We start from the raw sequence: 23,324 nt of genomic DNA on the forward strand, positions 1-23,324 counted from the left end.
TAACTGGTAAGGCTTTGTCAAAAGTACAGTTTTGTCTGACGTTTCGCAGAGCACTTGCAGCCTTCTTTAATACCACTTCCTAATACCACTTCCATTCCATGGTGTCAGAGATCGTTCGGCGCATTGCTTGGGTGTTCACCACCCATTAGTTTTATGATCAGATGTTCTATGATCATTCGGCTTCAACGGCGATATGTCGCGTGTAGCGAGAAAGCAGAGGCAGATGCGCTTAAACTACGCATCTGCAACCATAAGATAATGGTATGCGTGCTTCGAATGTATATTGAGTTAGACCCAATTCTGATTCTTGACCCAGTAGTCGACTCAAAAAGCAATTACGGTACCTCTGATCGAAGACAAGGTACTGAGGTCCGTGATCTTTTCACAACCTTCTTAGATAGATGTCAGGCTTAGAATCAACTTAAGCTTCGGTTCGGGATTTGCTGCCTTAATACACGCAGCCAATCAGAAAATGGGACGGGGCTGAAGGTCCTTACCTTACAGTGCTTACATCGAATTTTGCATACGTAGCGCTTATACATGATGCCGCCTGAGCCAAACAAACCCCTTACATAAAGTATGAGGCGTTGTGGTCAATTAAGCGATAGCGTACGGCGAACATTCTTCCAAAATAATACCTTGTAGTTATACTTGTATTAAGCTCTACAGCGTAGTACGCCCCCTCAAGTAATTATTGATTATTAACATAAAAATTATTCCCTATAAATTTTCAAAATGTTTGCGAAAGTGCAGAAACCCAATATCTTGAGAATGTGCAGCGTTACACACGCTCCTTAATGTCACAAGATGATACCGTACGAGTAGTCCTTGGATTGCATCTGGTGGGATAGAATCATAGAAGACGTACGGGTCGGGGCAGGAAATCCACCGGGTTTCTGATTCAGTTTTCGGATTTCCAGATTTTCTGCCGCGAGACTTTAACTAAGTGAGTGTGTATACATATTATCTCACCAAGCCCACCGCAATTCCCCTGACAATTGTCCAAATTTGTGCAAAGCTCTGCCTTATTAGGCATATGGTTCATAGCGCTATTTTTTATGACCGCCATGCAGGACCAGCTTTATTTTTAAATCAAGACGGACGCAACCAGCCCTAGACGTTCACTTTTACAGTGCCGCTCCTGGCCAACATCATAAGAACATGTCTCTACATTGCTTTTATGCGGAAGTTGTGTTAGCGGAGCTGTAAAGCATTTTAGCATGACGCAAAGTTGTTGAAGATCCCTCTCCGAGTTGATTCTCAAGTTTAGTTTCCGCTATTGCATTTTTTTACTTTCAATTGGTGACAAATTCAAGTTTCTTAGGTTGCAGTTTGCGGAACCATTTTCTAAGGAAATAAATACGTAATGATTTTATTTGTCTTCACCGTTCACAAATTAAATATACTTCATATATATATATATATATATATATATATATATATATATATATATATATATATATATATATATATATATATATATATATATATATGAAGTATTAAAAATGTTTTCTATTGGCTAAACGCATAATTAATATAATATAATACCTAATGATGTCTGCAAGTTGTACAAGGTGAGAACGAATAAATGATAACTGGCTTATAATAAAAAATAAACGCCCGGAAATGGTATACCCTACTCGTACTCATTGTGTTGCAATTTTTATCCTAGAGTGGAAACCGATGTGCCTTGTCGGAATTTTCTGATGCAGCGTAATCATAATATTTTTTGTTAGAAGAGATTAAGTACTTTATCGTGGCACCGATATTAGTATATTCATAATTACAGTAATAAGGTTCCTGCAATAAAATTACTTAGAGTGTAGTTTTCAGACAGACTGTTACCAAGGCTAGATTTACCACTTTTGTCACCACTGTAAGTATTGTTTTCTACGCAGTAGATTTGCATCATTTGGTAACATTTTGTACCGTGAAAGACTGGCACCGGCCCATTTGGTATGGTTTGGCTAACTTTTTCTTTAATCGATTGTGATATTGTGCTAGTTTACAGCAGGTTAATGAGCTTGCCGCTCACCTGTGGATATGGCTAAAGTTGGAATCAACGGGTAAACAATATCCGGATGTTTTGTGCTTCAAATTTTGTTTTATTGCTTTTTTTGGTCCATATTTTTTATCCAGGTTTGGACGGATTGGCCGAATTGTTTTACGAGCATGCATGGAAAAGAACATCGATGTTGCTGCCATCAATGACCCATTTATCGATCTTAATTACATGGTGCAAAAAATTCAGAAGCCCACCTTAACGCTTTAATCAAATTATCCACGAGCGAAACCTTTTTATCTCAGGTGTACATGTTTAAATACGACTCAACTCATGGACAGTTTAAAGGAGATGTTAAGGCGGAAAATGGGCTTTTGGTTGTGAATGGCAGGAAAATCCAAGTGTTTGCGGAGTACGCATCGGGCCCAAATAAGGCTCAGTTTCTTCGGCAGTATCGGCTTGCTATTATGTGTAGGTTGCTTTAGTGTGCGCATATATTTCCTAGAATGAAACCCGAGAAAATACCCTGGGGAAAAGCTGGAGCTGTGTACATAGTAGAGTCAACAGGAGTTTTCACAACGATCGACAAATGCAAGGTCAGATATAGTTGAAAAATTTCACAACGGGAAATCATAATAATCATTATCAATAGCTTTTCTGTGCAAGTGACTATTTGTATTACAGTACAGTACATGTGACTCGTAGTGACTGTTACACTAAAGTGAGTGCTTTATTACAGGCTCACATAGAAGGAGGTGGAAAAAAAGTTGTTATTACAGCACCGTCTGCGGATGCTCCAATGTTCGTTTGTGGAGTCAATTTGGATAAGTACGATCCTAAAACGATGGACATTATCAGGTTTGCATATACGAACATATTTTATACCTAGCACTGCAAGCAACCGAAATAACATGGAATCGAAAGATCCATTGTTTGGAAAAGATGGTGGTTTATTGAAGAAACAAAACATAGTTTAAATGAAAGTTATTGCACGACATTGTTGTGGTGCTTCCTTTTGCTTTGCCACGCATTGATGGAAATACAGTAGTTACTTTATAGGAGTATTTGACAGTAGTAGGTAGTATTGACAGACTGACAGTGACGGTATTTGATTGTACTCGTATTGTATAATATTTAATTTGACAGTGACGGTACGTACTCGATAGTGAAGCCGCAGAATATAGGGGGAAAAATGTGTCTAGCCGAACCAATCCCTAGTACTTCTGATGTAAGCCAGCTGGTGGTTTACGTTGTGGCTTGACAGTGTTTTATGTAAAGCGCTGCCATTAAGATTGCAGGTACTGATAACAGGTAAGCAGCACTCGTACAACTGCAGGTAAACAGGCTAAAACTGTGTTATAGCCCGGACCTGCCTGGTGCAGCTAATACCACATGTACCGTCAATGCCGCACAGCCTTAATAGCGGCGCTGTACATAAAACGCTGTGAAGCCACAACGTAAACCACCATCAAAATAGATTCGGCTAGACACATTTTTCCCCTTATAGTCGTTGCATTCGGTAACAAGAATGATATGTGACAGATGAGACGTAGAAGTTACAGATTCTGTCACAGTACTTAATCTTGTCGCAGGCAAGCAATCTTGTCACAGCAAAGTTAATTAACATAAGGAAAAATTAAACAAACAGAATGTTACAACAATTTAAAAACGGTTGTAGAGTAGCAGTCTGTATTTTTGTAAAATGTATCTGTATTTCAGTAACGCATCCTGCACGACAAACTGCCTAGCTCCTCTGGCCAAAATTATTCACGAAAAATTTGGCATCGTTGAGGGCCTCATGAGTACAATCCACGCAGTTACAGCAACTCAGAAAGTGGTGGATGCACCAAGTCAAAAGGTACGAGTATAAAAATATAGTTATCTATGGATGCAACCTGTCCGTTTATAATGGTAGCGTTTAAATTACATAAAATCTGCTAGCACGCTTCGCATAGTTGGTCGGCTTAACCGGTATGTACTTGGGAAACTATGTTATGAATTAGTTGTGGCGAGATGGCCGTGGAGCATTCCAGAATATTATACCAGCACAAACCGGCGCAGCGAAGGCGGTGGGAAAGGTTATTCCTGACTTGAATAAGTATGTAAAACTTGGGATCAGTGCAGTGAAAGTATCTTACGTAATGGTCTTTCTTGCGTTATCTCAGCAAACTAACTGGCATGTCCTTTCGCGTTCCCGTCCCTGATGTGAGTGTCGTTGATCTCACCTGTCGGCTTAACAAAGAAGTAAGGGGGAATAACCTATTTGCTTTATTTATTTAACACGCGAGCGTTTAAAACCGTTTTTATTGAAAGTAATCATTTAAAGGCTACATATGACGATATAAAAAAGATAATGAAAGAAGCTAGCGAAAGCCCGAACTGGAAAGGCATCGTCGGTTACACCGAGGAGGAACTCGTTTCAACCGATTTTGTGTCGACAAAATTCAGCTGTACTTTCGATGCTGGAGCCGGGTTATCGCTAAACAAAAATTTCTGCAAATTAGTGGCGTGGTACGATAACGAATATGGATACAGCCATCGTGTGGCGGATTTAATAACGCATATTCACAGCAAATCCAGTTAGTTATCCATGATTCTCCATCGCTCAACACATTCCGTTGCACATCCGACCACCTATTACAGATTGGCTGTTGAAGATTGTTACCCATAATAAACTTCGAATAAATCACGCACTTGTTGGATATTTACCTAAGAAGCCACTTATGCCTATGATGGTCGGCAGGCGCGTCCGCGACTGCTTAGTCGGCAGTTCTTGCGACTAACCTTTATTTGTTTCAGTTTTTGGGTCTCCGATCTGCTTGTATGTTTACTCTAGCTTTTCGAATCTCTTTTTTGTATTTCACTAGAACACAGTAAAGGACGGTTTTGGACCTGCTTTCTGTTATCCAGTGGTAACGAATCGTTCCGTAAGCCTATGGAAAATGCCGCAGTTCCCATGGGAACTCCCTGCATAATTCTATTTTATAATGATGATTCAAAAGGTTTCTGTAATGGCGTATCTGATATCTGGACATGAGCGGGCGATACCGAAGTTCTTTGCGTAATGCATTGCATGGGGATAGATCTGCAGTAAATGCTGGTGCACGTTCTGTAGCTCGTAGTTCGCTTCATTCGTCATATATCCGCCATTATCCATTGCGATCCCATTATCTGTCTTTGCGTCACACCAGTGGATGCCTTAAGGACACTCACGCTAGGGCAATAACACCAACAGCAGTCGAAAAAATCTCTGGCAACGAAGACGGTATTGGGAAAGGTCAACTGCATCATATTTCCTATGCTGCTACGGGAATTAATGCCAGGTCACGGTCGCCTGATCCAACACGGTGCATGCAGACGTCTAAGAAGAGCGCCGCACATGTTGGCACGGAGCGAGCTGGTCTGACCGGCTTGAAAAACATTGGAAACACAGTACGAAGAGATTTATCGTTGTGAATATTTATTAGCTGAGAAAGGGGGAAAAGATATGGCTTACCGTTAGACCGCTCCCTTGTACCGATCACTTCATGTGAAACAGTCTTACCGATACTACATTAGCCTTACGTGTCATAGCTGAACAGAAGCAATCCGAGCTGTCTCTTGTTCCGACCTTCAACGTTATAGTGGCAAAAACGTCGTGTAATTAAAACTACAGTAGAAATCTTTTCAAAGTTTTTTCTGAGTTATGTTCCAGGCATTCTTCGATTTGAAACACATTTGACACCTACCCATTTGTGATTTAAACTTCTAGAGTTCGAGCTGAGTTAACACAACAGAACACTGCAGTTGCATAGTATTTGATACGTTGATTACACCCAGTCAAAGCTCTCGTCATGTACCTACATTTCTCTCAATTCAAACAATAATCTGTTGTACCAAATAGATGTGCTTGTTCAGAGCCTGCAGAATAGACAAATAGTACTAGCGGTGGCTGCGAACCACCTTATTGCACGAGCGCGAGCGCCAGTACCACTGGGAAATGGTACTGGGATTGTGGAATTGGAAAAGCGTGACGTACGCTCTTCGTGGCGTCAGACAAAAAAAAATTTTATGCTCTTGACGAAGACTTATTGCAGCACCTCGAGCTTCGCGCTCGGCGCAAACTATTCTAAATGCTTTGGCTCGCTCACTGTTGTTTTTCTTTTTCTCAGTGTTTTATGAACTCTATCTTGCAATGCCTTAGCAATACAAAAGAACTGCGTGATTACTGCACGTCTGGAGCATTTTTGTCAGAATTGAGCGCGTCCACGAGCCGCAAAGACACTCCTTTAATTGCAGGTAGCACCGTACACTTTGTACGAATTACGCTAACAAAATCTAATAATTATAACAAACTTTAAACTGAATGGCGGTTAAAATTTTGAATAATGATGATACCGATACTAATTTTTTTACCCCCAGATTTTTATCATTTTTTCACGTGACCTTTGTGGTTTTCTGGATGTTGGCGGTTTACTGTCCAGCTCGTTTTTAGCGCTGCCAGTCTTTTGTACTTGCACGTTTGCGTTGTAATTGGTCAATTTTGTTGCAGCTTTTGCGTCGGTTTTAGAAGCTTTGTGGAAACAACACTCGGTTTATACGACTGGAGGAGTGTACGACCCCGATCGGTTCCATAGAAAAGTACAACAGTATGCGCCACGGTTTTCTGGATATCTGTACGTTTTTTCCCGTTGGCAAAAGTAACTATTCGTACCCTGATAAAATTTGTTAATTTGAAACTGCATGCAGACAGCAAGACGCACAGGAATTCTTGCGTTACCTTCTTGAAGGACTGCACGAAGATGTCAACCGAGTTACAACAAAAGCGAAACTGGAAACGCAGGAAATCCCAGAACATTTTAGTGATTCCCAAAAATCAGCTGAAGCTTGGAAGCGTTATTTGAAGCGGGATAACAGTAAACTAGTTGGTTTGTTAATATAGCCAACCCGACTCCTACAAACTTGAATAATTATACTACGCTAGGCTTTTCTCTACAGATCTTTTCGTTGGACAGCTGAAAAGCTCTTTAGTCTGTGATAGATGTGGTCACTGCTCCGTAACCTTTGACCCATTCTGGGATCTCGCTCTTCCAATACCCAGTTACAGGAATTCGCCCTTGAGCGACTACACTGTTTATGACTGTTTTAAGTTATTTACAAAAAAGGAAGCTCTTGATGGAGATGAACGGCCGGTAACACATACACCGCTTTCTAAAATAACCGTAGGACTTGCGCTGGGTGAGGCTTCCGACATTGCAACAGCATTTCCCATGTTTACAGGTGTGCGAGCATTGTAAATCAAGGCAGCGATGTGTTAAATTCTTTTCCATACAGCGTTTCCCAAAGTATTTAGTAATTCACCTTAAACGGTTCTCGCAAGATCGGTACAGAGCAAAGATCTCCAGTTTGGTGGATTACCCGGTGGACGGTTTGGATCTGTTGCCCTTTGCTGCCGAAATGTACTCCGGGCCTCGACCTCGATACGATTTATATGCCGTGTCGTGCCATACTGGCAGCACCCATTATGGACATTATACGGCATTTTGCAAGCACTTTCTTACCGGAAAATGGAGTGAATACAATGATTCGCGGTAAGGCTGTTGCTGCTTTGAGCGATATTCAGAGCGGTATGTAAAGTATGGTACTTATAGCTTTCCTTATTCTGTTACACAATTATTACTACGCCATCTCCGAATATCAAATGCGATTGCATTTATGTTGCAACATATTATTCATAGAGCTTAAGTTTACCATTGTGTTGACCTTTCGGAGATTTGTACTGTTTTTCAGTGTCAGCAGTGCATCCGTTAGGGATTCGGTGACATCCGATGCCTATGTACTTTTCTATGAGCATACCGGCTAAAACAGCGAGCTACAGTATAATATGAGGTACTTGCAAAATTTAAGCTGATTATTGTTCTCAGATGATACCTGTTAATATAATGGTGTAATTTTTACTTGACTATCCTGTTCCCGAGTATTATTTCTGGCTAACTGCACTTGTTATCTCCAATAAAATAAACTGTTCGGTGGACAATTGTACTTACTGCACGCAGAATGACCGAGCCGCTGAGAACCTCGGCTTAACTATGTGATACTAAAGCAGATACTAAATTGCTATATTTTTAGCACCAATGACAGCTAGATATAGATGTACGGTATGTACTGTACCCTGTAGGTATGTTTATCTTTAATTTTTTTGTCTTCTGTTTGAGTGATTGTTTATTGAGTAGTCAAGCCTGTAAACGAGCATTTTCACAAAATATTCTCTATTCACGAAGAAAATCAAATGTGTTTAGTTAAACACCATTCACTACTCGAATATTAAAGATGCAATACGTTTTATGATTGCCGTGGCCTAAATTTCTCTAAACGGACACAAAACTGCATCATGCAAAAATGCAAGGCACAGAGCCATAGAACAACCAGATCAGTATCACTCTGAACATTAGAATTGAGTCGAAACTGAGGCCTCTTTGCACAACAGATGATCAGGGGCCCTTCTACGGGAGGCCTCTAACGGTGCCTGATCAAAAGACCGGCTCATCATTTCTAAAATTCCAAGAGCACATCGATGGCAACGTGATTGCAAAAGCATATGCAAAAAGTCGGACAAGTACGAGTAAGTTTAATAGTAACTCGTAGTAAGTTTAACAGTAACCAAGTTTTCTTATTACCTATATAAAGTTCTTAACGTGTCACCGCTCACTCTTTGCTTACCGTCCGAGTCACCATCGCTAAGAAGAACGTACGTAATAAGAGACCACACTTTTTTTGCAACGATTTGACGGTTTTTGAACACCTTAAACACATAGAACTCGTGGCCTACTAAACCACCAACATCACCCGTTCGGTTTTATGGCAGTTGTATTAATGGTGACAGTATAGTTATTGTGCTGACTTTGTGCGTATTAATGAGCACATCCACACCAAGACCAAATCGCAAAGGGGCAGCATTGAAGTACGTGTTCCAGATTTCCGTCACGTTCTCGCTTAGGCTGAAATGAAATAAACTTGAAACAGCGATAACATTGTTATCATGTTATGGTGAGCCTGGTTGTATTGCGATATCGAGGTGCAGTACAACAAAACGTTTCCGTAACCGTCGGCTAGTCGCCGTGCAACGATGTCGAATGTTTGTCAAACACAAAGAACTATGTGTTGGGTGATGGTCCTCTACAGCTACTGTACTATGTGGCTCAAACAGCCATGTCGATTTTTGATCGATGGAGAAATAATTTGGGAATAAATAAATCTAGCAGTAACTCAAGTACTCCTGTTACTCCTTCAAAAAAGCTCGAATCAAGCGAATTTCCCGCCCAGGCAACGGCAATCCAGGCTCCTCAGACTCTGAAGATAATCCTTCCCATCGTTCTTTGCCTAGTATTTCCTCCTCTGTTTTTTTAAAAGCCCCGCTACCGAAACCGAGCGAAGAAAGCCGGATTGTGCGCACCGGGCCGGAGCCATCGCGACGCCAAAACTTGATCGAGGTCAACGAAGCCTGTGGTGATCAGATTCGTAACCAGCTCTGCGAAACCAAGCAAAAATATAAGTATCCTTACACTTTCCGCCAGTTATTGGAGGACCCTCAGGCCGTTCCCAATCTTCATAAATCCCGGAGCAATAATAAATTTTTCTATCACGGTTTATTATCCCCGGACCAGATACGAAATCTCTTTTGGGTAGAAGAAGTTGCTCCAGAAGACCATTGTAAGTATGTTGATAATCATAATAACCAAATTTGCGCGAAATTTGTATATGCCTAACAGGTATTATGGTGCTGCTTTAGATACTCAAACGGCAAGAGTGTTGAATCTTTTTCGACAGAGAAAACGCCAGTGCGACGTACGAGTGACTATCGGCCACCATCAGTGTTATTGCCACAAAGCGGTTTTAGTAACATTTAGCCAAGACCTACACGACAGACTAGAATCCAGCTCTTCGTGGAAGTGCGGAAAAATCAGTTTGGATTTATCCAGTCGGAATTTTGACGCCTCAGCATTGCAGTCTGTGATAAATTGGATGTATACGGGCGAGCTGGCGCTAAAAAACTGGTTGGATATCGATAAATTGCTGGTAGTAAGTTCCACACACTTTGTGAAAATTAAAATTAGCATGGCCGTAAAATATCTCGAAGAAATAAAATAAGTTTGAAAAACTCGCGCTTTTGAATGATTCAGTATAAGTTTAGGTTGTATTACTTGTGCAGTTAATAAATTTTTAGCAAGCGATTTTCGAATTGAACACGCTTTTTGCTGGGGTTGGTTAGCGTACTGCTGGAATTCCAAGCAGTGCATGTCAGCATTATTGACGTAATGGTTATTTCAGGTCTCAGAGGGCCTGCAGGTTTCCAGGCTGATCAGAATGTGTCGAAAAATTATGCCAGGAGTAGTTCATGCGGCTGTGAGCTCTGTAGCGGAATTCTCTCCCGGTTCACCCGTTATATTACCAGCTCCGGTGGTACGAAGTGACCTCACCCATTACCGATCAGATAATAAGTAAGCGGCTTTCTTAAAGTCTCTACAGGGTTTGCAGTCAATTTGGCGCTGACGCTTTCTTTATTTCACAGGAGCCCCAGTGCATTTAGCAAATACACTAACACAGACGATTTTCCACAATGTGAGTTAATGATGAAATTTGATTACTGTATTTAATTGTTCATAGAGGTATAACTGCGGACATTTACAGGGTCTTTCGACCAAGTCGTTTCCTTACTATCAAAAGATTCAATATCGATTGAGGTTTGTCGTAGCTTATATAAAAATCAGACTTCTGCGTTAATTTTCTAGCGTTAAACGAAAGATTAATAAAACCTTGCTGTGCATTACAGAGTGAAGTAGAAGTTTATAAAGCAGCTATAAGGTGGATAAATCACAATCGCTCTACCAGAATAAACCACTTGGATCGCCTGATTAGTTGTGTCCGTTGGGTGTATATGTCGGCTGAAGAGCTCATTGAAACAAAGCATGCCGATCCCATTTTTTTGCTGATCCCGTGGTATCCTCTAGAGCGGCGATGGGTCAATGGCAGCGAGACCTGTTAAGGCGGGGTATAAAAGTAAACCATTCTGGTCTCCCTCTCAACAGGGTAGAGCAGACGCAGCTGCGAAAGTTGGTGTCAAATGTTAGCAGGTGATTTTATTGTGGCCTGTTATTTTCTTGTTTGCTCACAAAAAAATTGGCTGGTCCATGCATCCACCTTTTTTGGTATGATACGTTCATTATAATGTAAGTAGAATTCGTCATTAATTATTATTAGTTGTAAAAAGCTGTTATATGCAGATATAAACTTTCGCGCAGGGACATACCGCTTATTTACTATAATTTAGGCAGACTAATTAAGGAAGCAAAAAAAACAGTTGAAAAAAGTCTGTTCCACACGCGGTTCAAAAGTAGTACGTACTCGTACGCATTGCTTACAAGGGTTTTTTAATGCAAACTTAGAGGTGGTTGTGAAGGCTACGCTAAAGGGCTTCGCTGAAAATACGGCGTGGACCATGCTCTCACGTTTCCCGCTGGGCGGCTACCCGTTCCAGTATTTGCAGGAGCCTGGCGTACGTATTTCTGATCACTAGCATCATGTTGCCATGACCGTTCATATAATACATAAAGTGAACGTGAAAGATAATTTACAGGATCAAATTAATAGAAGTACTTATTAAGCGGCAATATTGCTGTAACAGCATCCACAAGGTATCAGTTAAGTACAGTACACGTGAAGCAACGACAGGCATTTTCTACATTAACGACTCATAAGACGTATGATGCTGTCATAAACCATGGTATACCACATAAAACATTACAGTACTTTTTAAGACGTGGTTCGAAAGTTTGTTTAGTCTTCTTTCATTATTTTTGTGCTATTACGCAACGAAGATGATGCACCTGCATCGTTTGGACACTAGACGAGCAAGCAGCGGAATTTTGTTAAGAATTACGGTCTGGAACATAGTTTATCGGAATGGTCAGCATAACGAACATCGAAAATCCACGCCAGTTTCAAACTGTTGTTGCTAATTCCGCGCAGTTTTCTGTTGTCAAGTTTTTTGCCACTTGGTAAGATTCCAGGCTTAACCATTCGACTGTTTGTATTTTAACTCCCATCTTTTCGGTGCATTGTATTGGTTTTCGGTTTACAATTTACAAAGCGTTAAAGGGCACAAAACTAATACTTAATATTTGCTACAATTACAAACCGAGCTGCACGAGCTTGGACATCTATAAGCATGAATTCCACTTGTGAACAATTCATCGGTATTTTTCATGATGCAGTTAGACGAAACCCAGGGCATACATTTTTTATAATAAATATTTTCAAGTGGGATGTTTCGAGTACTTTCTGCAGGCTTTTTTGCCAGGATTGCAAAAACAGTGAACAAAATGTTTGAGAAAATTTACTTCAACGTGGTTGCCTTGATCTTTGGAAGCACAATGATCCTTGAATTATAAAAGTTGTCATATTATTAGTAATTCACATACAAGATACAACTAGCATATAAGGGAAGATTTATTGGCTAATGGCAATCATGCAAAATTCACTGCTTCTGTAATTATCCCCTGCGGCTAGCACCTGTCTGTTTGTTTACTGGTTAGAAATATTAATAATTTCGTGCCAGTTACGCTATCTTGTTCGTTTTTGCCTCCCTTTTTAAGATCTTTAGGTCTATAAGAGAATGTAACGGAATAAAGGATTAACTTCTAAAGTTAAAGTATCGGAAAAAAGCCCATGAGTATGATTTCTGCAGTATTACTTTGCAGGTGCGGCGCTTGCAAAATGATGGCGCCCCATTATCACCGCATTGCATCGGAATTACCTCCTGATCAGTTTACATTTTATCGCGTGGACGTCGATAATAATAAGGATCTTGCCAAGCAGCATGGAGTAGAAATGCTGCCAACATTCGTCGTATACAAAGGTGGCCAATTGGTGTACAAGCAAAGCGGCACTGTCCACGACAAGCTTCGTCGGTCTTTGATGGATTTGCTAAACAATCGGCGTGTTTCGTTTTCCTGAGATTCGCATGTCTGATGGCGGTAGTGGTGCAAAATGTTGGCAAATAAAGTAACCTTGCATAGGCGAAATAACTGCGGGAAAATGGACTGACGCAACTACGGTTCTCATTAATTCACTATTAGGATCGCTCAAATAAATATAAAAAAACAATATTAATTGTTACAAACAATGCACTTTGAAGGTGTAAATAAAGTAAAGCCGTTAGTTAACATGAAAATACTGCGCCTGCATTTTAAGGAACGCGACAAGGCGATATCGTCACCTTATTACCGAATCCATAAAATATGTTCACATTCATGTGACAATCAGCAACTGCATAGAAGGGAAGTTCCCAACACAACTTATAATCACTCAGTGTAGAGTCTGTATGTTGTGTATGGGTAACGTTTATGCTATGTACGTAGTCCGAACCTCTGCAGTCTGTATTGTACACCAAAAGTATTGCCAATGTAAAATGTGCGACAGGTGTTACATTGAGCCCCTGCACGAAAGGGAAAGGTCACGGGTGGCAAAAAAAAGGAATCTCATAAAAACTGATGTCACTACAATTAAATTGTGGTGATACCCTTCGAAACTTTTTCTCGTATGCGTACCGTACTTTATCTTTATTAGTAACCCTCAGCCCCTCACCGCCTTGGAAATCCACTTGGAAGCGAGGGTGTAAAAGCTGATAAAGACCAGCATGAACGAGGCCAGCATGTTCTACACTTTCCCACATACCGGCAGTAACGTACCAGCTGTTATTTGTTCATCAAGTATTATGACTACGGTTTTCATCCTTATAATTTAGAACTATTACCACTTTACAAAAAGCAGTGGGGGAAACAAACCAAGCTGAAAAGAAAACAAAGCTTTCGAACTACTATATGCGAAGTATAGAAGAGTCTACTCGCACTTTGATAGCTTGCCGCACCCGTTCGCCTTTAGTTCCTGTTTTGCGCTGCGCATAAGGATTCTAGCTTTACTAAGGACTCTCTAAAACAAGAAAGGCGTATGCAGTAAAATCGTAACACTGCATGCAACAAAAAATGTGATCAAACTGGTGGCTGAAACTAGTCGCTGCTGGTAACATGCAGAGAAAGGCAAAATTCTAAATCCGAAAACTGCAAGCGTTGCCATCAAGACCGCTGAAAAAGGCGAGCGAGATAGGTTCTCTAGAAAATAAGAATTTTCAATCACTGCAGAATCTGCAATGGCGACAAAGAAGCAAACGCTTTACCGGAATTTCCTCGGGAATCGCCATTGCAAAAATCGCTTTGGCATGAGCAAACTGAAACGTTGAGTGCTTGGTTTTCAGGTGGCGTAATTCCACATGTCAAAGCAGTGTTTCCGAGGGGAGTCCAACAACCTTTTGCTAGAAGTAATCCTAAAAAACCGAGGCTTTTCGAAGAGAATCGGTAAGCCTGCAAGCTTGGGAATGACTACAGACTTTGTCATTAGTCAAAACGAGGTTTTGTATTACGTTCAGTAATTAAACCTGGATTTTAAAGTATTTTGACCCACCAAACTTCCATATTTTTAGATTCAACCAGGATGCTCAGCATATTTATAGAGAGAGCTACGATGCTTACGTTGAGTGCTCTGAGAGCACTCAACAGAGTACTGCGCAAATTTCGCGTTATTTTCCAGTTTTTTTCATAAGTGTTTACACTGATCGGTTTGAGTTCGAACTGTCAAATGTTTCCCAGTGTTCTTCAAGAGTAGTTGGCGGCGTTTGGTGCACTTGTGATCACTATATCTGTACGAAGATCAAATTGGTGCGCTCGAGCCGAAGAACTCAAAGTTAGCCACTGTCCGTGGCGTGCTTCGAAAGCTAGGTATTCGTAGTAGTAATTTCGTACCGAACTTGCGCCGTTCGTACCGAAAAGGCCATTCAGTTGGCTTGCCTTGCTCTCTTGTGGCCTATAAATCCTCTCTCGAAAAAATCACTGCGCGCAACGCGTAAAAATTAGCAATTAGTCAGCGAGAAAAATATACCGTACGACGATTTGCACGCCAATCGATGGTAAATTAGGTTGACGCGGTCACGCCGTCTCTCTTTATCATACTAACCAGTGGTTAGTAACCACTGTTCTTAACATTCTTGTCTTGACCTACTTGCGCATCTCACTGGCTGCCTATCAGTTACCTGTTTCTTCAACCACATTACATTACATTACATTATATTACTACATTATATTACTACATTGTATTACTACATTATATTACTACATTACATTGTACATTGAATCGATGCTACTTTCAGTTGAAAATTTTCTCCGACCTGTCTACTGATTAATCGCTCAATGTTTTGCACATCACCTAACGTAATACATAGCAGTGATGATAGCACACAAGTCACGTTCCCAGTGACCTTTAGCGAAGAAAACTCTGATCCCGCATACCCGCTTCCGCAGTTAATTAGCGATTAATTGTACCAGTATTATTGCGAAAATGACTGGAAGAGGACACGGTAACGGGAAACATTGCCGCGTGCGGAAAGGATCTAACAAAAAGACGACCGTTGTAGAAATTGCGGAGGCACCTGCCATTACATCAGCAGCTGCCCAGCACCGAGGAAATGTCAACCGGGCACGGGCAGCTCTTTCGAGCGCTTCCCGCCGCAGACGGGGAAATCTGCCGCAACTTCAACTACGGAAACTGCCCAACACCGTGCTGTGCCGGTAGAGTCCACGCTTGTGCCAGCTGTGGCGACCCCAGGCACCGAACAGCAACCTGCCCAAAACTAGGCAAGTAGGCAAGCGACAGTGCCGGCAAAGGCAACCACGCACCTACAATTAAACGCTGTAGCCAGACTGCTCGCACAACATCCGGACCCCTCATTAACATCATTCATTTCCACAACGCTAACTAACGGCTGCACAATATCTTATAACGGTCCTCAGACGCCACGCTCAACACCGAACGCCACATCGACACACGAACACCATGCGGCGGTAAGCTCTACCATACAAAAAGAGGTCAATGCTGGCCACACCATCGAACCATTTCTCTCCCCACCTTGCCGCACTTTGTCTGCAGCAGGCTGGGCGCGCGACCGAAGAAAGACGGTAACGTTCGCACCACCATCGTTCGGCTGGAATTATTCCAGCCGCACGACGACAGTGTGAACGATTACATTGACGCTGCACAGCTCCCGCTCGTATACTGTGCCATCGACCATGCAGTATCAATCCTTACTGAACTCGGCAGAGGCGCACTCTTGGCTAAAATCGACGTGAAATCAGCCTTCCGACTGATACCGGTACGCTCAGCGGAGTGGAACCTCCGCGGGTATCAGTAAAACGGTGAGTTCTGTTTTGAGGCAGTGTTGCCTTCCGGGTATAGGGAGTTGCCGTGCGTGTACGCAACACTGGATCGTGTCGAACCGCCCCGGTCTAGTCAGCATGCTCCACTACGTCGACGACTACCTGTTTGTTGTTGAGCACGGAAATAATCAGTGTAGCAAACTGATGTCCACCATGACACAGACGTGGAGTGAGCTCGGGGTCCCCTTAGCACATGACAAGACCGAAGGGCCCGCGACTGAGTTGACGTTCCTGGGTATCCGGCTGGAATCTGTCTGACAAAGCCTCAGCCTCCTCGACGATAAGCGACACAGCAATGAAGGAGCGCTGGAAGAATGGAGCAACCGCGACCATTGCACCAAACAGCGGCTCCAGTGCCTAATCGGAATACTCACGTCTGCCACCAAATGCGTCCCAGCGAGCAGCCTATTTACACGGCGCATGAACGCTCTGCTCACCGACAACCGCCACGAAAGGGTTAGCGCCCTCAACGGCGAATTCCGTAAGGACCTGGAATGGTGGAAAGAATTCCTCTCAGCTTGGAACGGCACCGCGTCTTTCATTCAGCCAGACTGGGCAATATCCGGCGTTCTTGACTTTACACAGACGCCTCCGGTGCCCTTGGGCTTGGTGTTCATTATCATGGTTCATGGTTCCAACTGCGCTGGCCACTGTGGATTCTCCAGCTGAAGCCCTGTATTGGATACCTTGAGCTGATACCAATACTCCTCAGCCTAATTGTTTGGAGCTCAAAACTACGAGGGAAGCTGGTGATTTACCAGTGCGACAACGAGTGCGCTACCAAGGCCCGGGAAAATCTCCGCTCAGCCAACGACGGCGTGTTAGAACTTATGCGCCGCATGTTGAAGGCCGCCGCTTGCGCTAACATGACCTTTACGTAAAACACATAAGCGGCGTTGATAACGCAACTGCTGACTCTCTAACCCGTTTCCACCCGCTCAGGTTTCGAGGGCTCGGACCAACAGCGTCGAAACGACCGGATCATGCCTGGACATCTTTCCGCAGCTGTTGGTTGCGTGCAACGCAGAACCGGCCTAAAAGACCCTGCTGCACGCTCACATTGCCAGCTCCACCAGGCAGACCTACGTCACCGCCGTCAAGCAGTTCTTAGCATTCTGCCGTTCTAGATCTGCGCAGCCACTACTAGCGACACCAAATATCACAGCGGAGTACGTCACTCAGCTGTACTCCACTAGGAAATCCCTGCGGACCGTGACTGTTTATCTTGCCGGCATCAATAACTGCCACCGTGAAGCCGGCATGGAGCCACCAACCAGTCACGACACTGTGATCCGCGCGCTGCAAGGCTACCGACGCCTGGCCCACCCGGCGCGGACAAACGACAGCTGATCACGCTGGAGACGATGCGCTATTTGATAGATACCATCCTCACCACAAGCAATCGCTGTACTCGGCTACGTTCACGCTCATGCACTTCGGCTTCCTGCGCGTGGGAGAGGTTACTTGCCCAGGTACCAAGAAGTACGATCCGCGGCGCACTTTCGTGTCCACAGACGTGCAAGACCACGAAGATCGAGTGCTTATCCAACTGAAAGTCACGAAGACCGATCCAACCGGTCAGGGCCACTCCGTAGCGCTGACGGCGGCAGGTCGTTCCGTATGTCCCATGACCAGAATTGATTTACAGGTTGGATGTTTGTGCTTGGGTGTTTTCGTTTCAAAACACAAAGCCGATAACCCGTCCCAAAAACTCTAGTTTACCAGTCAAAACGTTGACTTGTCGTGACGTGCAGTCTACGTAAGTAGTTCCAGTTCTTAACACCAAAGGATATATATGTGCGACTTACGATTGTAAGTCGCATTGAAGCAAGTTTGTTTATCGTCGCACTCCATAGGGGGCGTTTCAGTATCATCCGGAAGAAGACATTTGCCTCGATGTTCCTTTTCTCCAAAAATCTCCTTGAAAAATGTTTGCATTCCCTGTGCATTTTTGGTAGCATTAACGGCCTGCTGGAGCCACTTATATATCGTAGACGTGCTGAATTTTGAATCTGGGTTGTTGTAGCACTGATGGCATTTGAGTCCTGACCCTGAAAACGAGAAGTTGTAACACTTAACAAACAGCAATTAATAAGATCTATAATAATTTTGGGGGCGAATTTGGAGAGTATAGGAACTGTGAATATATATGTACAGAGTCTGCACTTCTCGAAGAACCCAAGAATACGTACCTTTGCTAATTAGACCGCAGGCGATTAAGAATATGCATGAGCTTAGCGACATCCTCAACCCCGCTCGATCCAGACATACGTTATCAAAAAGTAATATTTGAAGCACGCTAAATAAAGAAGCATAATTCTGAGAAAGGCAACGAACACGCGGGCAGCACTGGATTCTGTTTCTCTACATGACGCATAAGTAGTAAACGGCGTCCCGCAAAGGGATTTTGATCTCTACTACCCTACTGGACTTCCGGACTGCAGTTTATGACATCATAATAATGTTAAAAACATATTAATAAATAAAGTTAATTTAATTACACAAATTACATTAGTTCAGGGTATATGTAAATTGAACGGACAAAAATTACCGTGGTAAAAAACTGCAGATACTGTTTGTGAACAACCAAGAAAAAATCGGTTGCAATTACAGCCGTCTACGATAATATCCCGGACGCCATATATTATTCGTTCCTCGGGTAATATTTAATCAAGATAAATGCCAATTTACTGTGCTATTCACAACTTTCCCGTGCTACCAGTAAATTAACATACTGTAATACGAGTATTATTAAAAACAATAATGTTGCTACTGCTGAGAATCATCGGAATACTTCCTCAAAACACCACTGCAGGTTCACTTTGACTTCCGGCCATGCAGTTCATGATGTTTAACTAAAACATAAAAACATACTAATAAATAAAAAAATAGAATAAATTCGTCAAGTGAATTTTCACGGAAGGTACTAAATTTTGTTACGTAAAAAATACAGCACACATTAACATAAACCTCGATATAATAAAAATTTCATATTAAAATGTACACACGCCTACTTGGTGGAACAAGTTTGGGGCTGCTTACGCGTGGCTTCATGTCAGTTTGCGATCGCATGGGATCCAGAACGGCATCGAGAACCGCATGGCAGCACAAAATATTTCTCAGTTTACACTGAGCGTGCGTGCAGAAACGTGGGATATCCGCTGGACGAAAGTGTTTGCTGCAGATCTTGCTGGTTGCGGAAGGAGTGCAGTCGTTGGCACAGTGAAAGCGATCAGCGCTACACAAAAAACAACAAACTTAAGTAAACAAGACCATCGTATACGTATGCATAAAAAACTGCGTGCCATCGCAGCGATACCAATAATAAACCACACGCAGCCTTTCTCACAAAGTTTCCTCATATTTAACATCGATGATCAACTGCACGATATCGTAAAACTTATTTAACAGAATAAGACAAGGATTAAGATGAATAATTTTAACAACTGTCTTTATCGAACGGGGATCTTTTATTAATTGTTAAGAAAATCATCATGTTAAGGAAATCATAGTTATAATGAATAACAAAAAATAAATTGTAAACGTGTTATTTTAACAACAAAACTAAAATGCACGGATAAATACTCAAAAAAATTAGACAAAATAATGGTATCAATATTTAAAAAAATACTACGGGTATTCAAGAGATCGTCGCAAAAATCTAACTGCAAACAGTTAATGCTGCATAAATGAACATAATAATCAGCGTAAATCAAACGAAAGAGCGAACTACTGAACGAAAAAATATACTAAAATACTAGACTGCGATAATAATTTTGTTGTCAGCGTCAATGCTCACTTGAAAAAATTGTGATGTTGCACTTACCAAAATTAGCGTGAAAATTACATGGATTTCATCCAGTTGGACGTGTGATCGGAATCCAGTTGGAAGTCTCCCGTTTTTATGCAGTTCGTACATTCCTGCACCACAAACGAGCGCTCCGCTACCGCAACTTTCGTCATAAAATCTGTCAAAATCAGGAAAATTGCGGTAAAAATATGGTGCTGCGTAAACGTCAGCCCGCATTGCATGGGCATAACGTTTTCACCAGAAAAAAATTATCATGAACATTAAATTTAACAGCATTTTGTGAAATTCTTATCTATTCTGCAAGGCTTACCTGTGAGTCCGCCAGTCCAACGTCTCCCGTCTTTCCCCCCGTCTACCGTCGCATTCAGCGTGGCCTATCCCAAAATCCTCCTCGGGTACCCCGTCGTCTCTATTTCTATCGTTTTTCCTATCGTCTGCTGTTGTGGCCTGCAATTTCACGGCCCCGCGTCCATTATAGCCCCGCGTCTGTCACAGCCCGCGTCCGCTACAGCTCTGCGTCCGTCACAACCCCGCGCCTCCGCCGCCCAGCTTCCTGCCATTCCCTCGATCCCCCCTCACCCCGCCCTACGCTGCGCTGCCCTGTGTGTTCTGCTACCTATAACGCCCCTGTTTGTACTGTTACCTTTATGCGCTGCAAAACCACACTGCGTACGATTATCGTCAGAGAATTTTATTTACTTAATTACCGTCGTATTAAAGAACTGCCACAAAATCATCAAGTATACAGTTTACAAGTATCAAATCACTACAAATTACATTGCCATCTTATTTCCTATTCTCAATTCAATGTGGCTAGGCAAAAAAACACTGGATATTGTCAAAATTGTTTTTATGGAAAAGATCGTCGTCCAAGTCGGCCTTCCATTTGGCCGCCTGTTTCATTTCTTCATGCATCTGGGGCGTAATTTTAGAGGCAAAAAATGCCAAAGGCACTAAAAAACAATTAAATTACCTAAAAGCTAAGAAAATTATTAACAGCACTTACAATTTGCCTGCTGAGCGCTGCGACGCAAAAACGCGATGGTGTCCGCATCCAGATTCAATCTGCGGATTTCTTCTGGAAGATCGCTGTCCTCCGGAATGGTGGATGAAATCTCGTTGCTTTGCTGGCTGGCCATGTTGTTGGAAATCTTGAATTGCAGACTGCAGATGGCTTGACTGACTTCATTTCTGTCGCTATCACAGACTTATGAGCTAGAAAAATCTTTAACTGTCAACACGATGGAACGTGATGTTCCATCACTTTCTACTGAACAATCGCATTGGAACGTATACATTCACGATTGCGATTCTCCCTAAAATACAATATCTTTAATTTTACGCTTATACGTTTGAAAATTCAACAGGTACGTATAAATATGAGTTGTACATGTTTGTGAATAAAGTATAATGGTGATGTTTGTGATTCAGCTAGCCGTGCCATTGTGATATCGTTTCCTCCTTGGACGCGTCTGTTTAGCGTGTGTGCGTGTACATCTGTGGCCAGAAAAAGTTCCTGGCGGCACTACGCACATTTTTTCCGCACGAACCCTACCGTAAGTTCCTTGTCTAATTACTATGTACTAATTAACGTTTTTACCTAATACTTCGAAGGCTTATACTGAATGCTATTTGTTTTGATTGTATTCATACAGAACTAGAGTTTTGTGATCCAGTAGACAGTTTCGGGACTTGTAACGTTTGCCCTGGCTCTATCGGAAAATTTTCACTACTGATCTCGACGAAATTTTTCTTTCTGCATAAAAATCAACTTTTATTCTTTTGCTTTCTGTTTCATACTTTAAGACTTGTTAATTATTACTGAACATTATATTATTTCTACTTTATGAGTCTGAATGCAATTAATTACTAAAAATAATTGTTTACAGGTTATTACAAGCGGGATAGCGATACTATTAGGAACACCATCTATCCATAGGCTACACTGCGTGAACGTTTACGACGGTACAACTTACTTTTCGGAGATATATTATTCTGTGTTCCTAGCATAATATTAATATTGTTACATCGTAATTAATGCTATACTTTTCTTTACCGCAATTTATTTTTATTATCATTAAACTGTCTTACTTGCAGATACTTTACCACAATTACAACGGACTACGGCCGTATACCAAGCGCCAAAGTACATTTCCCCTTAAATATTTGTTTGTGAACTATTTGAATAATTTATTATAATTTTGGTGTATTATAGCAATTGATCAGTTATATCTGCTGTAATTATAAGTGTAACTATTTGCAGGCTGACATCACGACTGTGCTAGCATCACAACGCAAGTCCATATGGCTGAGCAGGAGCAAAGGTCAAAGCGGAAAATGGAACCAACAGAGTAAGCTAATTTCGTAAAAATATTCAGTGAAGGAAAAACAGTTTTCTATAGCATAATTTATAATTTTCATGAGAATCGATTCCGGTTTTCAAAATTTACCAAGTATAATACTGCTACTGAATAATATTCAATCTGCTGTACAACCAAATCAACCAAGTCTTGTATCGTTTTACCTTTATTTTAATTTGAACGTAAGCAAAATAAAAATACAGTAAAATCAAAATTATTCAATAGTTCAAAGACATCAATACTATTTAAGTCATCGGTCAGCAGAAGTGATGTAGTGCCAGAGTTATTTGCAAAATGGAGCAGCAGAGAAAACACAAGCCAGCTCTCACAGCGCTTGCTGCGGCTTGTATAATTATCCTGGTGATAATAATTTTAGTAGGCGATATTATTCTGCCTATCGTAATAGCGACGATACAGCAACAACAACAGCAGCAGCAGCAAGAGCTTAATAAAAATCAATCAGGAACGTTATTTTCGTCGACGTACCCGAACGGGAGTGTCGTCAAGTCCGGCAGTATCCTTCGTTTATCATAGGTAAGCTTAAAGCGCTTTACCTGGTCCACAGCATCAATTTCAAGGGTCCGTTTATTACGCCGTATCACGGAAGAATACCGTAAGGGGTACACTTGAGGTCCAGGGGTTGTCCAGAGTGAAGTGAAAGTATTTAAATTAAGAGTTTTCTTGATAGTCCGATTGAGTGTAAAACCTTTAACTTTGCAGACATGCTTTCCTTTGTTCGTCACATAAGCATAAGATTTAGGAGCGCAGATGGTGACCTCTGTGATGAATTCACCATCATTTAATTCGTTTGTCAAGTCCCCCATGTAGTTTCCCAATGACACTTCAGGATC

General features: G+C 41.8%; 3 protein-coding genes, 2 long non-coding RNA genes and 1 pseudogene across 9 annotated transcripts; 4 read left to right on the forward strand and 2 right to left on the reverse strand.

The window, feature by feature from the left end:
• The first annotated feature begins 46 nt into the window (after positions 1 to 46).
• On the forward strand, positions 47 to 4,893 carry LOC129590270 (glyceraldehyde-3-phosphate dehydrogenase-like). Of its 5 annotated transcripts, none has more exons than XM_055485413.1 (10): positions 47 to 261; positions 2,012 to 2,066; positions 2,140 to 2,236; positions 2,308 to 2,414; positions 2,508 to 2,598; positions 2,742 to 2,860; positions 3,722 to 3,860; positions 4,006 to 4,100; positions 4,168 to 4,246; positions 4,329 to 4,893. In XM_055485413.1, the coding sequence occupies exons 2-10, from the start codon at positions 2,044 to 2,046 to the stop codon at positions 4,584 to 4,586; spliced, it is 1,008 nt and encodes a 335-aa protein (XP_055341388.1). In that variant the 5' UTR covers positions 47 to 261; positions 2,012 to 2,043; the 3' UTR covers positions 4,587 to 4,893. The 5 variants fall into 5 exon arrangements, with proteins under 5 accessions (XP_055341388.1, XP_055341387.1, XP_055341386.1 ...); XM_055485412.1 differs by lacking the exon at positions 47 to 261 and adding an exon at positions 858 to 946; XM_055485411.1 differs by lacking the exon at positions 47 to 261 and adding an exon at positions 1,842 to 1,876.
• A 142-nt stretch (positions 4,894 to 5,035) lies between these two features.
• LOC129590269 (ubiquitin carboxyl-terminal hydrolase 2-like) lies at positions 5,036 to 8,018 on the forward strand. The gene is made up of 7 exons (XM_055485408.1): positions 5,036 to 5,434; positions 6,154 to 6,280; positions 6,534 to 6,657; positions 6,731 to 6,909; positions 6,980 to 7,173; positions 7,262 to 7,572; positions 7,772 to 8,018. The coding sequence occupies exons 1-7, from the start codon at positions 5,036 to 5,038 to the stop codon at positions 7,842 to 7,844; spliced, it is 1,407 nt and encodes a 468-aa protein (XP_055341383.1). The 3' UTR covers positions 7,845 to 8,018.
• A 722-nt stretch (positions 8,019 to 8,740) lies between these two features.
• LOC129590114 (uncharacterized) lies at positions 8,741 to 13,152 on the forward strand (annotated as a pseudogene).
• A 758-nt stretch (positions 13,153 to 13,910) lies between these two features.
• LOC129590257 (uncharacterized) lies at positions 13,911 to 18,822 on the reverse strand. Its single transcript, XM_055485393.1, has 4 exons — positions 18,495 to 18,822; positions 18,111 to 18,353; positions 14,214 to 14,360; positions 13,911 to 14,148 (listed from the first exon to the last, which is right to left on the reverse strand). Exons 1-4 carry the CDS (start codon positions 18,544 to 18,546, stop codon positions 13,970 to 13,972), a joined length of 621 nt encoding a protein of 206 aa, XP_055341368.1. The 5' UTR covers positions 18,547 to 18,822; the 3' UTR covers positions 13,911 to 13,969.
• A 182-nt stretch (positions 18,823 to 19,004) lies between these two features.
• Positions 19,005 to 20,519, reverse strand: LOC129590287 (uncharacterized). Its single transcript, XR_008690734.1, has 4 exons — positions 20,424 to 20,519; positions 20,129 to 20,270; positions 19,345 to 19,540; positions 19,005 to 19,157 (listed from the first exon to the last, which is right to left on the reverse strand). It is a non-coding gene; the product is annotated as an uncharacterized LOC129590287 (long non-coding RNA).
• A 999-nt stretch (positions 20,520 to 21,518) lies between these two features.
• On the forward strand, positions 21,519 to 22,465 carry LOC129590245 (uncharacterized). The gene is made up of 4 exons (XR_008690725.1): positions 21,519 to 21,669; positions 22,003 to 22,078; positions 22,211 to 22,259; positions 22,377 to 22,465. It is a non-coding gene; the product is annotated as an uncharacterized LOC129590245 (long non-coding RNA).
• The last annotated feature ends 859 nt before the right edge of the window (positions 22,466 to 23,324 follow it).

The sequence above is a fragment of the Paramacrobiotus metropolitanus genome, unplaced genomic scaffold (assembly GCF_019649055.1).
Source record: "Paramacrobiotus metropolitanus isolate TYO unplaced genomic scaffold, Prichtersi_v1.0 Parri_scaffold0000039, whole genome shotgun sequence".
Classification (NCBI taxonomy): domain Eukaryota; kingdom Metazoa; phylum Tardigrada; class Eutardigrada; order Parachela; family Macrobiotidae; genus Paramacrobiotus; species Paramacrobiotus metropolitanus.

Excerpts from the sequence above, each read along its gene's own strand:
- LOC129590270 (XM_055485413.1), top strand. The coding sequence starts at position 2,044 with ATGGCTAAAGTTGGAATCAACGG. Across the intron at positions 3,861-4,005 it reads TGGATGCACCAAGTCAAAAG|TTGTGGCGAGATGGCCGTGG; the intron begins GTACGAGTATAA and ends GTTATGAATTAG. Across the intron at positions 4,247-4,328 it reads CCTGTCGGCTTAACAAAGAA|GCTACATATGACGATATAAA; the intron begins GTAAGGGGGAAT and ends AATCATTTAAAG.
- LOC129590269 (XM_055485408.1), top strand. The coding sequence starts at position 5,036 with ATGAGCGGGCGATACCGAAGTTCTTTGCGTAATGCATTGCATGGGGAT. Across the intron at positions 6,658-6,730 it reads CCACGGTTTTCTGGATATCT|ACAGCAAGACGCACAGGAAT; the intron begins GTACGTTTTTTC and ends AACTGCATGCAG. Across the intron at positions 6,910-6,979 it reads GGATAACAGTAAACTAGTTG|ATCTTTTCGTTGGACAGCTG; the intron begins GTTTGTTAATAT and ends TTTTCTCTACAG.
- LOC129590257 (XM_055485393.1), bottom strand. The coding sequence starts at position 18,546 with ATGTCGCTAAGCTCATGCATATTCTTAATCGCCTGCGGTCTAATTAGC. Across the intron at positions 14,361-18,110 it reads CTTCAATGCGACTTACAATC|GATTACTTCTAGCAAAAGGT; the intron begins GTAAGTCGCACA and ends TCGGTTTTTTAG. Across the intron at positions 14,149-14,213 it reads CGATTCCCGAGGAAATTCCG|AGAACCTATCTCGCTCGCCT; the intron begins GTAAAGCGTTTG and ends CTTATTTTCTAG.